This window comes from Oncorhynchus gorbuscha, linkage group LG17 (assembly GCF_021184085.1).
Source record: "Oncorhynchus gorbuscha isolate QuinsamMale2020 ecotype Even-year linkage group LG17, OgorEven_v1.0, whole genome shotgun sequence".
NCBI classification, from domain to species: domain Eukaryota; kingdom Metazoa; phylum Chordata; class Actinopteri; order Salmoniformes; family Salmonidae; genus Oncorhynchus; species Oncorhynchus gorbuscha.
This window is the reverse complement of record NC_060189.1, coordinates 30,475,560-30,490,559: the sequence shown is the minus strand read 5'-3', so window position 1 is coordinate 30,490,559 and position 15,000 is coordinate 30,475,560. Positions and strand designations below refer to the sequence as shown.

Sequence of the window (15,000 nt, the reverse complement as noted above, 5' to 3'; positions counted from 1 at the left end):
TGAAAGGCTGAAATGGCATCCTGCAACCTAAACAGACACAACAGGTATGGTGACTGATCAGGGCTTGGCTGTCTTGGTTTCACCTGAGTCGCTCAAAGTGCCTGTGATTTCAGATGAATACACTTGTGGTTCGCTCTCAGCACGTCCTTGAATGGGGCCTAAGCCTGAGTGTCTGAATGTATGGCCGTCTGTCTGTCCATCCGTCTGTCTGTCTGTCTGTCAGTGTTAAGACAACTGCTACTCCTCACCCCAGCAGTGTTCAGGCCATTCAGAGAAACAAAGACTTGACATGGTTGTCTTGAACACATTTAGAGTCATTAGCAAACAGGAAATGTCCCCTGCAGCTGTTTCTGAAAGCAGCTCCTCAACCCCTTCACCCCCTGTAATGGACAAATGTTATCCTGCTTTGATATTTGAACCTCCCAAAAAACAAATGAATTGACATTACAAATGTGCTATAACATCTCCAAATAGGCTTGACATTACATACCTGCCCTGTGGGTTTTTGTTAGCCTCCACTAAGTGGTTACTCTGCTGTTGTCGTTGTGTCGTAGGGCAGGCTATTATAGCATAACGTAGTGGCCATTTCTGAGGCCAATGTGGAGTGTCTTTCTGAGAGACAGAAAGGAGACGTCCTGGTTGTGTATGAATACTTAAATACTTCATTTAATACTCAAGTGGAAGGAGAGTCCATCAAGGGCCACTTTCAGGACCTCATCTAAGCATAGGGGAACAAAACGCTTTCTCTCACCCCCCCACCCCCGCCCCTACAAATGAAACTGGGGCGGCAGGCTAGCCTAGTGGTTAGAGTGTTGGGCTAGTAACCGATAGGTTGCAAGTTCAAATCCCCGAGCCTACAAGGTACAAATCTGTCGTTCTGCCCCTGAACAGGCAGTTAACCCACTGTTCCTAGGCCGTCATTGAAAATAAGAATTTGTTCTTAACTGACTTGCCTAGTTAAATAAAGGTTAAAAAAAACCTGTGCCACTGCTCCAAGATAAAATCCCACTATACTTCTTCTTGTGAAAGTTAAACAATGTTTAGAGGACACAACAGAGAAGGAGGAAACATAGACAAACTATGTAAATACTCAGAGTCATTCACAACAGACCATGAGAGTCTAGGAAGTGAAGTATGCCCAGCACTGTACCCCTGTCGCTTGACCCTGTAACTCTTGACTTACCCAGAAGCCCCTTGGAGGAGCACAGAGATTCCTGGGACACTCAGCGTGTAATAACCTTGTCCTGTTTCACGCAGACTAAATATATTAAAGTATGGAGCAGGGAAGTTCAGGCCCTGGGGAGAGGGACGGTGGGGGAGATAGATAATGGAGCAGGGTTTGTTCGGAGGTAGTTAGATCCCTAATGGTGTAATACATGGGACATGTAGGGTTTGTTCGGAGGTAGTTAGATCCTAATGGTGTAATACATGGGACATGTAGGGTTTGTTCGGAGGTAGTTAGATCCCTAATGGTGTAATACATGGGACATGTAGGGTTTGTTCGGAGGTAGTTAGATCCCTAATGGTGTAATACATGGGACATGTAGGGTTTGTTCAGAGGTAGTTAGATGCCTAATGGTGTAATACATGGGACATGTAGGGTTTGTTCAGAGGTAGTTAGATCCCTAATGGTGTAATACATGTAGGGTTTGTTCATGTTAGGGTTTGGGACATGTAGGGTTTGTTCGGAGGTAGTTAGATGCCTAATGGTGTAATACATGGGACATGTAGGGTTTGTTCAGAGGTAGTTAGATGCCTAATGGTGTAATACATGGGACATGTAGGGTTTGTTCGGAGGTAGTTAGATGCATAATGGTGTAATACATGGGACATGTAGGGTTTGTTCGGAGGTAGTTAGATGCCTAATGGTGTAATACATGGGACATGTAGGGTTTGTGACTTACAAGGCCCAGCTGTACTAGTGCTGTAAGAATTTTCAGTCTCCCAGAGAAAGATCCAAGTTAGAAAAGGCGTGTGCCACTCTAGCAGCACATGAAGAGTTAAGCCGGTCTCTTACAATGTGAAGGATTCAGTATTTCTATAGGGCCATCTTTGTCTTTCCTTTATCCTTGCCGGAGGCTAGAACAGATTCTTTCTCCCCTTCACCGTTTGGCTACAATAGCCAGGTGGATCTGGACACCATTAAGTTAACGTGAGAACGTTTAGGCCCAAATTCTTCCTCCTATGTCTTTAGACCTTGGAAGCTTCGACCCAGGTTGTTAGCCTGCTAGCCTGCTAGCCTGTTAGCCTGCTCACCGATTCCCTGCTTTTTAAAAATGTAACCTGCCGCCACTTTACAATGTGTGCTCAGGTCATTAAACTGGTGTCGGTGTTTATCCAGCTAGCAGTGGACTGGGCCGTTTAGCGTGTAAGCAGCGGCTCCCAATGTCTTTATGACAGGCAATAGTGGCAAGTGGTGTGGAATGGGGGGTCCTGAATGATGGGCCAGGGGGATGGGCACTCTCCTTTTTCACTGGCCCTAGGTGACCGTACCAGCCCACTAATGACTACCTTATAGACCCTAAAAGTCACTTTCAAAGAGTATGCATGAATTACTTCACACCACCCGCTGCAAGCTGTGCAACACCAAATATGACTGCTCTTGCTGTACTGGAATACTGGTACAGTCTTTACAAAATCCCTCTTGCAATTCAACACAATAGAAACACATTATTATTATTTATATTTTATTAAAAAGGACTGAAAATTAACTTTTGCCATGTAAAGCCATTGATAAAAGTTTTCGCGGGGCAGTACAAGTGTTAACGTTTAAGAGAGCGAGAAGGGAGAGAGAGAGAAGGGGGAGAGAGAGAGAGAGAGAAGGGAGAGAGAGAGAGAGAAAGAGAAGGGGGGAGAGAGGAGAGAGAGAGAGAGAGAGAGAGAGAGAGAGAGAGAGAGAGAGAGAGAGAGAGAGAGGGGAAGAGAGAGAGACAGAGAGAGAAGGGGGAGAGAGAGACAGAGAGAGAAGGGGAGAGAGGGAGAGAGAGAGAAGGGGGAGAGAGAGAGAGAGAATGGGAGAGAGAGGGAGAGAGAGAGAGAGAGAGAGAGAGAGAGAGAGAGAGAGAGAGAGAGAGAGAGAGAGAGAGAGAGAGAGAGAGAGAGAGAGAGAGGGGGGAGAGAGAGAGAGAGAGAGAGAGAGAGAGAGAGAGAGAAGGGGAGAGAGAGGGAGAGAGGAGAGAGAGATAGAAGGGGAGAGAGAGAGAGAGAGAGAGAGAGAGAGAGAGAGAGAGAGAGAGAGAGAGAGAGAGAGAGAGATAGAGGACAGAGAGAGAGAGAGAGGGAGATAGAAGGAGAGAGAGAGGAGAGAGAGAGAGAGAGAGAGAGAGAGAGAGAGAGAGAGACAGAGAGAGAGAGAGAGAGAGAGAGAGAGAGAGAGAGAGAGAGAGAGAGAGAGAGAGAGAGAGAGAGAGAGAGAGAGAGAGAGAGAGAGAGAGAGAGAGAGATAGACAGAGAGAGAGACAGAGAGAGAGAGAGAGAGAGAGAGAGAGAGAGAGAGAGAGACAGAGAGAGAGAGAGAGAGAGAGAGAGAGAGAGAGAGAGAGAGAGAGAGAGAGAGAGAGAGAGAGAGAGAGAGAGAGAGAGAGAGAGAGAGAGAGAGAGAGAGAGAGAGAGACAGAGAGAGAGAGAGAGAGAGAGAGAGAGAGAGAGAGAGAGAGAGAGAGAGAGAGAGAGAGAGAGAGAGAGAGAGAGAGAGAGAGAGAGAGAGAGAGAGAGAGAGAGAGAGAGAGAGAGAGAGAGAGAGAGAGAGAGAGAGAGAGAGAGAGAGAGAGAGAGGGGAGAGAGAGAGAGAGAGAGAGAGAGAGAGAGAGAGAGAGAGAGAGAGAGAGAGAGAGAGAGAGGAGAGAGAGAGAGAGAGAGAGAGAGAGAGCGAGAAGGAGAGAGAGAGAGAGAGAGAGAGAGAGAGAGAGAGAGAGAGAGAGAGAGAGAGAGAGAGAGAGAGAGAGAGGGGGAGAGAGGGAGAGAGAGAGAGAGAGAGAGAGAGAGAGAGAGAGAGAGAGAGAAGGGGGTAGAGAGGGAGATAGAAGGGAGAGAGAGAGAGAGAGAGAGAGAGAGAGAGAGAGAGAGAGAGAGAGAGAGAGAGAGAGAGAGAGAGAAGGGGAGAGAAAGAGACCAGGTACCCTCTGTAAGGATAAGGGGATCATATTCCTCCCCTTGGAAGCGGTGGGGTGGCCGTGTGGTAGAAAGAGAAGCCATGAACTTGATCTGATGATTAAACAGTCCCATCTCTATGGCTGTGGGCCACATCTGAGACCAGAGACGGGAAAACAACACACACACACTCACATGAGGGTCTCCCAAACCACTTCATCCACCTGCTCACCATAAACAGTACAAGGCTGTGGTAACACCAAGCTCTACCTTCCCCACTGTGGATATTTTGTTAGATAGTTGACAATAAGGATGTTATCAAAAGTAATACACCAGGAGACATACAGTTCAGTTCACCGTAAACATCTCTCTCCTCTGATTGGTTGCTGGGTGTAGGCCGTTACCCATGAGCCTCAGCCCTTGCGCTTGCTTTTGCTCTGGGAGAGTGTGGGAGTGATTGGTTTATAGCCTCATGGACATTTAAGCCCAGATCTCGCATATCCTCTAGAGATGCCCCCCCCCTCCCTCCCTCCCACTCCCACACCTCCTCATTTGCCAGTTCGCCTCCCTCCTTCACAGGGGCAACAGTTTGCTTGGCAGGCTCTTGCACCATCTCCAATGAACATAAATGAATGGTGTAGAGCAAACAGTCTGACTGGCTGGGGGCCAGGAGCCCCATGCAGGAGGCCAGCCAGCGATTGTTGAGCTGAGTTGGGGGGGCTGGGGCTGCTGCCATAATACTGCTGCAGCAGGCAGTACTACTATACTGAGCCCTGGCAGCCAACCTAATGCTCCACAATAGGGCTGCCTGGCCACCACTTTGATGTCTATGACATGATAACTCCCTCACGACGCCAGGACAGCGGAGTCAATCACCACCTTCCGGAGACACCTGAAACCCCACCTTTTTAAGGAATACCTAGGATAGGATAAGTAATCCCTCTCACCCCCCCCTTTAAGATTTAGATGCACTATTGTAAAGTGACTGTTCCACTGGATGTCATAAGGTGAATGCACCAATTTGTAAGTCGCTCTGGATAAGAGCGTCTGCTAAATGACTTAAATGTAAATGTAAATGTTATTTCAGAGAACAGTCTAGGTGTTATTGTGTGTGTGTGTGTGTGTGTGTGTGTGTGTGTGTGTGTGTGTGTGTGTGTGTGTGTGTGTGTGTGTGTGTGTGTGTGTGTGTGTGTGTGTGTGTGTGTGTGTGTGTGTGTGTGTGTGTGCGCGCACGCACGTGTGAGTGTGTGTGTGCGTGCACATGTGTGTGTGTGTGCGTTCACATGTGTGTGTGTGTGCGTGCACATGTGTGTGTGTATGCGTACACATACGTGTGTGTGCGTGCACATGTGTGTGTGTGTGTGTGTGTGCGTGCACATGTGTGAGTGTGTGTGTGCGTGCACATGTGTGTGTGTGCGTGCACATGTGTGTGTGTGTCTGGCACAGTCTCAGGCAGTTGAAAGCAACAGAGGTTGAGTCATTGAGTCATGTGGCATTCTTGCCTGTTTTCTCCCTGTTGTCAGGAAGCAGCTTAGTCCCCAGGAAAATAAAACAAACACGAACCTAACCCCCCTCCAAACCCCTCCACCCACCCAAGAACACACACACAAAGACACACACACACACACACACAAAGACACACACACACACAGCGAGGGAGAGGAGGATAGGAATACACAGCGTACAAAAACCTTGTCTTTGAGCTTCAACAGCAAGCAAGGTTTCTAAATATATGGGCCTACGTTTCAGCAGTCAAATGTTCATTGATTATAATGAAATAGCTACAGTCTAAGATTGTCAATTGTCAGCCCATTTGACGTTGTCAGACTGACAACAATTCAAGGAAAAGGACTTTCATTATGAAATGTAAAGAACCATCGTGCCGTGCACAGTAATCAAATCACGAGGGATAACTTCAAAAGGTCTAATTGGATATATGTATGGCATATCTTTTTGATCTATAATAAATGCCTCAATCTCATTCAGAACTGTTATAATATTAACAATGGCATATTTATATTTAAAATGTGCCAATCTTACTCCAACTCTATGCAGAGTACATATTAAAATGTGCCAATCTTACTCCAACTCTATGCAGAGTACATATTCAAATGTGCCAATCTTACTCCAACTCTATGCAGAGTACATATTCAAATGTGCCAATCTTACTCCAACTCTATGCAGAGTACATATTCAAATGTGCCAATCACAATCCAACTCTATGCAGAGTACATATTCAAATGTGCCAATCTTACCCCAACTCTATGCAGAGTACATATTCAAATGTGCCAATCTTACTCCAACTCTATGCAGAGTACATATTCAAATGTGCCAATCTTACTCCAACTCTATGCAGAGTACATATTCAAATGTGCCAATCTTACCCCAACTCTATGCAGAGTACATATTCAAATGTGCCAATCTTACTCCAACTCTATGCAGAGTACATATTCAAATGTGCCAATATTACTCCAACTCTATGCAGAGTACATATTAAAATGTGCCAATCTCACTCCAACTCTATGCAGAGTACATATTAAAATGTGCCAATCTTACTCCAACTCTATGCAGAGTACATATTCAAATGTGCCAATCTTACCCCAACTCTATGCAGAGTACATATTCAAATGTGCCAATCTTACTCCAACTCTATGCAGAGTACATATTCAAATGTGCCAATCTTACTCCAACTCTATGCAGAGTACATATTAAAATGTGCCAATCTCACTCCAACTCTATGCAGAGTACATATTCAAATGTGCCAATCTCACTCCAACTCTATGCAGAGTACATATTAAAATGTCATGCCTTCATTTTCTTCTTTTTATTTAGACAGTGAGTATAATTATTATCCCTGCTAGTCACTTTGAATAAAAAACAAATAAGATTGCAATCAATTTGGAAAATATCTGAAATCCTACATTTGATGAATACATTGCTGCATAAAGCAGAAATCGAAGATCCAAGTAACACAATGCGGTCCCATCAACACAATAAGCAATACTGTCAAACATATTTGACACTCAAACAATTATCATGTCGGTTTGCTAAGTGGCGTCTTTATTAAATATTGTTGAAATAAAGATCGAAAGGATATATGGTTTTAATAAGCCTATAGCGACATCGGTGGGACCAAATTACACCAATCAACACAAGGGAGGAAAACAAAACAAATGGGAGGTCGGTCGGTGGTGTGTTGCCATGGCGTTGGGGGTAAACAGCCAATGGCCTGTGATTTCCTGGGAGGGAGGGAGTCATTAGCATGGAATGGATTTGCAGGACACCGTAACCCTGTGGCCTGGGACTATAATTCATACCACACTGGCCCTGCCACTGATGATGTCATCCATCAGTAGGCTCAGGGTGAAGGGGTGGGGGTGAGATGAAGTTGGGATGGGGGGGGGGGGGTAATGGCTGGACAGTCACATTAGGGAGGGTTGTAGGAATGGCCACTGTATATTTATATGAATTTGATCCATAGCAAGACAGACAGTAGATTTGAATGGATGGGGATGCAGTAGGAATTGATGGATATGGGATAAGGGTAAGAGTGGTCTAGTGGAGGTAGGGTAAGGTGGAAAAGCTGGTCTGGCAGGGTATTCTCTGGGGCTAAAGGACGAGTGTGTAGGGAGGAATGATGGAAGCCTAGCTCAGCTGGTAATGTGCTGCAACCGCAGGGGCTATTACATTCAGCACTATCAGAGAGCACAGAGAGCATCACACCCTTAATCTAGCCAACAGAGCCATCACACACACACACACACACACACACACACACACACACACACACACACACACACACACACACACACACACACACACACACACACACACACACACACACACACACACACACACACACACACACACACACACACACACACCTTGCAGTCTGGTAGAACACCATTCACCTCAGCACGTCTATATCACGTGTGTGTGTGTGTGTGTGTGTGTGTGTGTGTGTGTGTGTGTGTGTGTGTGTGTGTGTGTGTGTGTGTGTGTGTGTGTGTGTGTGTGTGTGTGTGTGTGTGTGTGTGTGTGTGTGTGTGTGTGTGTGTGTGTGTGTGTGTGTGTGTATTGGGGGGTGTATCTGTGGGTCAGATAGTAGAAATTCGAGGAGTGTGGTTGCTTGTGTAATTAACAGAGCTGTTTCGATCACAAGAGGCCGGCCCCGCACTGTACTGAGCAATAAAACACACAGCTCATTTCTAGGCCTAATTATTTATAGACTGGATGGAGCGCTTTAGATTCTGTGGCCAATTCCCCTTTTCAGGGTATTGGTTTTGGTGTTTGTAACTCGCTCTATTGATTCCATTCAAAGCTAGCTGAGGGAGATTTTCAATAACCTCTTTGATCTCTGTGGGTTTGGTTTGTTGCATCCATTAAGAAATCATGTCACACTCATGCTTCTGAGGGTGGACAGACATCTTAAGGAAAGAAAAAAACAATCAACAATCAAAAACACTGAATGATTTATTATTTTCGACTTAACACATTTGTCTCTCACTCAGAGTATATCTATCTCGGGTTTTCATATTATTTCTTTGACATTGGTGATTTACGGCCCTAGATTTTCTACGGAGGAAATGAACGTGAAGAGGTTGCTCAAAGGGCTAAATACCCTTCCTCCAATTTCACGGCTGCTGTAGCCCTCTAACCGCTAGCCTGCCATGATGGCCTGGTTCTCTGGGTTGTGTGTACAAAGCACCCCGGCCTGTATTAGCTCCTAGACCGCAGCACTGTCCGTTTTGTCTGGCCGGGATATTCAGAGCCCCCATGCTTTAGAGTGCTGCCACAATGTAAAGCTGTGGGTGGCCTGCAGACTCTCACTCATAGAAACAGGGGGAACGAGAGAGAGAGAGAGAGAGAGAGAGAGAGAGAGAGAGAGAGAGAGAGAGAGAGAGAGAGAGAGAGAGAGAGAGAGAGAGAGAGAGAGAGAGAGAGAGAGAGAGAGAGAGAGAGAGAGAGAGAGATGAGGAGGTGAGGTGAGGTGAGGTGGAGGAGGAGTGGAGAGGGGGGTGGCTGTAAGCTGTAAGACACAGGCACACGTTTACTGTGTGTGTGAGGCTGGGGGTGTGAGGCTTGGGGGGGTCTGGTGGAGGGAGGGAGGCTGAGTGAAATAGGATTTTTTTTGTGTCGTGTCTATGTGGTTAGGAGTAAATCTCCTTACTCAGGGCTTTTTGCTGCAAGGGGCTTTAACATCCCCACTCTCCTTGATGAGACATCTTTCTTGTTTGTTCAAACCATTCATTATGTGGTGCTGCTGGCCACGGCGTGCCACGGCCCGCTGTATTTATCACCCGGCCCGGCTGACAGTGGGGCGATTGATGACCGGGTCTGAGCCCGAGAGGCCGAGGAAGCCTTAATGCAATGTAAATGACCCACTCCCATTTCCAATCTGGCCCTGTCTGCTCCTCTCCCCTCACCTCCGCTCCCCATTAGTGTGTGTGTGTGTGTGTGTGTGTGTGTGTGTGTGTGTGTGTGTGTGTGTGTGTGTGTGTGTGTGTGTGTGTGTGTGTGTGTGTGTGTGTGTGTGTGTGTGTGTGTGTGTGTGTGTGTGTGTGTGTGTGTGTGTGTGTTCATGTCAGAGTGTTTGTGTGGGTTTTGATGGTGGCCGTGGTCATTGCTAACGTGAAGAAGCCAGGGAAGCTGAGAGTGGAGGGAGAGGGAGGAAAGGTCCTTACTCTTATTACATGTTGTTGTGCAGGGAAGAGAAGAGAAAAGCCAAACACACACTCATAAAGGTGGAGACACACACACACAGAGAAAAACTGTCTGCTTCAGCCAAGAAAATGTCAGCACCTGGCAATCAGGCAATGTATTTCTATGTAAGCATTATCATCTTTCTTTGTTAATGATTTTAGCATATTAAAAGGGACTGCATACACAAGTAGAATCAGATTAATCCTCCTTGCAGCCTTGATTCATTATTTGTCCAATCCCAGCCTTGTTTGTTATTAATTGAGCGCATTCCTAAAATGTTTTTTTCTTCTTTCATTTAATTAAAAAAGGGAACATTGAGACAGACATTGTTACCTGAAGAAATGTTCTACTGTTTTTGTTCTACTGTTAGGATAGAACAAGTTATATGATCTATTCTTGGAGCTGTAAATGAGAAAATGGAGCAATGATTATCTTTTGAAGTTATTTTATATTGAAAAGGATAGGGCCAAAATGACATTGCTAGAAGTTACTATCACATGCATAAAGGAGGGAGGAGGGGAGGCAGAGGGTAAAGGAGGGAGGAGGGGTGGCAGAGGGTAAAGGAGGGAGGAGGGGTGGCAGAGGGTAAAGGAGGGAGGAGGGGTGGCAGAGGGTAAAGGAGGGAGGGGTGGCAGGGGTGGCAGAGGGTGACAGAGGGTAAGGAGGGAGGAGGGTGGCAGAGGGTAAAGGAGGGAGGAGGGGTGACAGAGGGTAAAGGAGGGAGGAGGGGTGACAGAGGGTAAAGGAGGGAGGAGGGGTGGCAGAGGGTAAAGGAGGGAGGAGGGGTGACAGAGGGTAAAGGAGGGAGGAGGGGAGACAGAGGGTAAAGGAGGGAGGAGGGGTGGCAGAGGGTAAAGGAGGGAGGAGGGTGGCAGAGGGTAAAGGAGGGAGGAGGGGTGGCAGAGGGTAAAGGAGGGAGGAGGGTGGCAGAGGGTAAAGGAGGGAGGAGGGGAGGCAGAGGGTAAAGGAGGGAGGAGGGGTGGCAGAGGGTAAAGGAGGGAGGAGGGGTGGGGAGAGGGAGGAGGAGGGGTGAAGAGGGAGGAGGGAGGAGGGGTGACAGAGGGTAAAGGAGGGAGGAGGGGTGGCAGAGGGTAAAGGAGGGAGGAGGGTGGCAGAGGGTAAAGGAGGGAGAGGGTAGGGGGAGGGGGTGAGAGGGTAAAGGAGGGAGGAGGGGTGGCAGAGGGTAAAGGAGGGAGGAGGGGTGGCAGAGGGTAAAGGAGGGAGGAGGGGTGGCAGAGGGTAAAGGAGGGAGGAGGGGTGACAGAGGGTAAAGGAGGGAGGAGGGGTGGCAGAGGGTAAAGGAGGGAGGAGGGGTGGCAGAGGGTAAAGGAGGGAGGAGGGGAGGCAGAGGGTAAAGGAGGGAGGAGGGGTGACAGAGGGTAAAGGAGGGAGGAGGGTGGCAGAGGGTAAGGGAGGAGGGAGGAGGGGAGGCAGAGGGTAAAGGAGGGAGGAGGGGGACAGAGGGTAAAGGAGGGAGGGGGGTGACAGAGGGTAAAGGAGGGAGGAGGGGGGGCAGAGGGTAAAGGAGGGAGGAGGGGTGACAGAGGGTAAAGGAGGGAGGAGGGGTGACAGAGGGTAAAGGAGGGAGGAGGGGTGGCAGAGGGTAAAGGAGGGAGGAGGGGGGCAGAGGGTAAAGGAGGGAGGAGGGGTGACAGAGGGTAAAAAGGAGGGAGGAGGGGTGACAGAGGGTAAAGGAGGGAGGAGGGGTGGCAGAGGGTAAAGGAGGGAGGAGGGGGGACAGAGGGTAAAGGAGGGAGGAGGGGTGACAGAGGGTAAAGGAGGGAGGAGGGGTGACAGAGGGTAAAGGAGGGAGGAGGGGGACAGAGGGTAAAGGAGGGAGGAGGGGGGACAGAGGGTAAAGGAGGGAGGAGAGGGGGACAGAGGGTAAAGGAGGGAGGAGGGGGGACAGAGGGTAAAGGAGGGAGGAGGGGTGACAGAGGGTAAAGGAGGGAGGAGGGGGACAGAGGGTAAAGGAGGGAGGAGGGGGGGGGGGGGACAGAGGGTAAAGGAGGGAGGAGGGGTGACAGAGGGTAAAGGAGGGAGGAGGGGGACAGAGGGTAAAGGAGGGAGGAGGGGGGACAGAGGGTAAAGGAGGGAGGAGGGGTGACAGAGGGTAAAGGAGGGAGGAGGGAGGGGTAGGGGGAGGAGGGGTGACAGAGGGTAAAGGAGGGAGGAGGGGGACAGAGGGTAAAGGAGGGAGGAGGGGGACAGAGGGTAAAGGAGGGAGGAGGGGTGACAGAGGGTAAAGGAGGGAGGAGGGGTGGCAGAGGGTAAAGGAGGGAGGAGGGGGACAGAGGGTAAAGGAGGGAGGAGGGGTGACAGAGGGTAAAGGAGGGAGGAGGGGTGACAGAGGGTAAAGGAGGGAGGAGGGGGGCAGAGGGTGGCAGAGGGTACAAGGGTAAAGGAGGAGGGAGGGGGGGACAGAGGGTAAAGGAGGGAGGAGGGGGTTCAGAGGGTAATGAGGGAGGAGGGGTGACAGAGGGTAAAGGAGGGAGGAGGGGGGACAGAGGGTAAAGGAGGGAGGAGGGGGACAGAGGGTATGCCAGGATGGGTCACGTGTGTTCGTGTGTGCATGCCATCCAACATGTATGTGTGTCGTGTGTTCGAGGGCATGCCATCCAACAGATGTGGTAAAGTGTTCGTGTGTGCATGCCATCCAACATGTATGTGTGTCGTGTGTTCGTGTGTGCATGCCATCCAACATGTATGTGTGTGTTCGTGTGTTCATGCCATCCAACATGTATGTGTGTGCATGCCATCCAACATGTATGTGTGCCATCCAACATGTATGTGTGTGTGTTCGTGTGTGCATGCCATCCAACATGTATGTGTGTGTTCGTGTGTGCATGCCATCCAACATGTATGTGTGTCGTGTGTTCGTGTGTGCATGCCATCCAACATGTATGTGTGTCGTGTGTTCGTGTGTGCATGCCATCCAACATGTATGTGTGTCGTGTGTTCGTGTGTGCATGCCATCCAACATGTATGTGTGTCGTGTGTTCGTGTGTGCATGCCATCCAACATGTATGTGTGTCGTGTGTTCGTGTGTTGTCGTGTGTTCGCATGCCATCCATGTACATGCCATATGTATGTGTGTCTGTCGTGTGTTCGTGTGTGCATGCCATCCAACATGTATGTCTGTCGTGTGTTCGTGTGTGCATGCCATCCACACATGTATGTGTGTCGTGTGTGTGCGGCGCGGCTGAATGAAACACATAGCGACTCGTTTGTTGCGTTTGCGTGTACACTTTCCTCTAATCTGGCCCTTAAAGACATCTGTCACCAGCGATCACTGTTGTTTTGTCATGCTTCATAGCAGCAACAGCAGTGTACACACACAACAGGCCCAAGGTCTGACATTTATATCATCTCATGTTTGCTATATTGAATCTGACACAAATAGTATCATTACAGCTCCACTCTGGGAATTACATTTGCAGGTAGAGGTGTTGAGATGGAGAGCGAGAGAGAGGGGAGACATTTCCTATCATTCTGTTCCTCTCAGCGCTACACTGGCCACTGTATGAAACCAGAGTACCATGTTTTCCCTTCAGATATTCGAGGAAAATAAATGGATTCAATGCAAATCTTCACACACTCATTTTCTATATTGTATTGCAAACGGAGTTTAAGACACTGGAGATTGAGGGGAAGAGAGGCTGTGTGTGTTGGATGGTGTGTTTGAAAGGCTTGTCAGTGTGTGTGTGTGTTGGATGGTGTGTTTGAAAGGCTTGTCAGTGTATGTGTGTTGGATGGTGTGTTTGAAAGGCTTGTCAGTGTGTGTGTGTTGGATGGAATGAGGAAGGAAGGTTATCACAGTTGGCAGTTTTGACAAACTTGTTTGACCACCTCTTGACAGGTTTGCACTGATGTGTGTGTGTGTGTGTGTGTGTGTTCATGTATGGACAGTCGTGGGTATGCTTTGTATGTCATGTCTATACATTAGGAAGAGGCGGGGTTAGTTGTAGGCCATGGGAGGTATAGTCTTCACTTACACAATACATGTTATGCCACAACACACACAGTGCAATACACCTGTACATAGTCATGACTGGGTAGCTACAACATCCTCAGCCACGGCTCTCACTCTCTCTGAGTGTGATACGGTAGGGGAATATTTATGTTTATCACTTTGAGCAAAGAAACTCATCTCGTCTATCTATCTGTCTTTCTCTTGTAGCACCCGTACCCTTCTGAAGAACAGAAAAAGCAGCTAGCCCAAGACACAGGCCTGACCATCTTACAAGTAAACAACTGGTGAGTCAAGTCTTCACGTCCTCCTATCTCTGCCACCAGCATCGCTCTGCCTTTCATTTTCAAAAGCCTTCGTCTCCCTCTTCCCACCCGCCAGCCAAGACGGCTAAGACTCCTAAAGTGTGAAAACCGTTTATGTACAGTCCCCCCTCCTACCACACCTCATCACACACACACGCACGCACGCACGCACGCACGCACGCACGCACGCACACACACACACACACACACACACACACACACACACACACACACACACACACACACACACACACACACACACACACACACACACACACACACACACACACACACACACACACACACACACACACACACACGTCTTTGTGGCATCCCTGGACGCCAGGTATCAGGATGTTGCGGCTTTATCAGCAAAGTGTTTAGCACGAAGTCACCAGTCTCTGCTGTTTATATACATGTATTCACTTGGATATGGTTGAATCAAAAAGGAGAGATCACATGCCCCCCCCCCCCCCTCACCTTACCTCCCCTTCATCTACTACCAGTACCACCACCACCGCCACACAAGAAAAAACCCACCAGCCGCCCCCTCCCCTTTTTTACACATGCTATATGGTGGATTAAGGTTTTCGGTGGCCTGGCCAGCAGTCTCTTTGTAGATGGCTTAGCACATAACTGGGGGTGGTGGATTAAATAAAATGATCACAGAAGCAGAAATGATACAGGAATTACGTATCAAAATACTAGCCCAGGTTTTATCTACGGCTTCATTTTGTTCAGCACATTCTCGGGGTGATGTTCAGATTAATTGAACTGACAGCTTCCTTTCAGAATTCCGGGAAGGTATTTGCACGGATTTCAGGTCTTACACAAACTTAATTACATGGAACCCCATTTTATCATTCTAATTCCATGTAGCGAGGGTTCTATTTACAAATGAGAAGTCCCTGCCTTTTATTCGCAGCTCTCCTT

At 48.4% G+C, this 15,000-nt stretch overlaps 1 protein-coding gene across 9 annotated transcripts in view; it reads left to right on the top strand.

Annotated features, from left to right (window-relative positions):
• LOC124001571 (homeobox protein Meis2-like) overlaps positions 1-15,000 on the top strand; it is a 114,548-nt gene that overhangs the window by 67,678 nt on the left and 31,870 nt on the right. For all 9 annotated transcript variants that reach the window (XM_046308477.1, XM_046308472.1, XM_046308471.1 and 6 more), the window contains one exon: positions 13,973-14,049. In XM_046308477.1, coding sequence (XP_046164433.1) covers positions 13,973-14,049 — 77 coding nt within the window. The remainder of the gene's footprint in view (positions 1-13,972; positions 14,050-15,000) is intronic.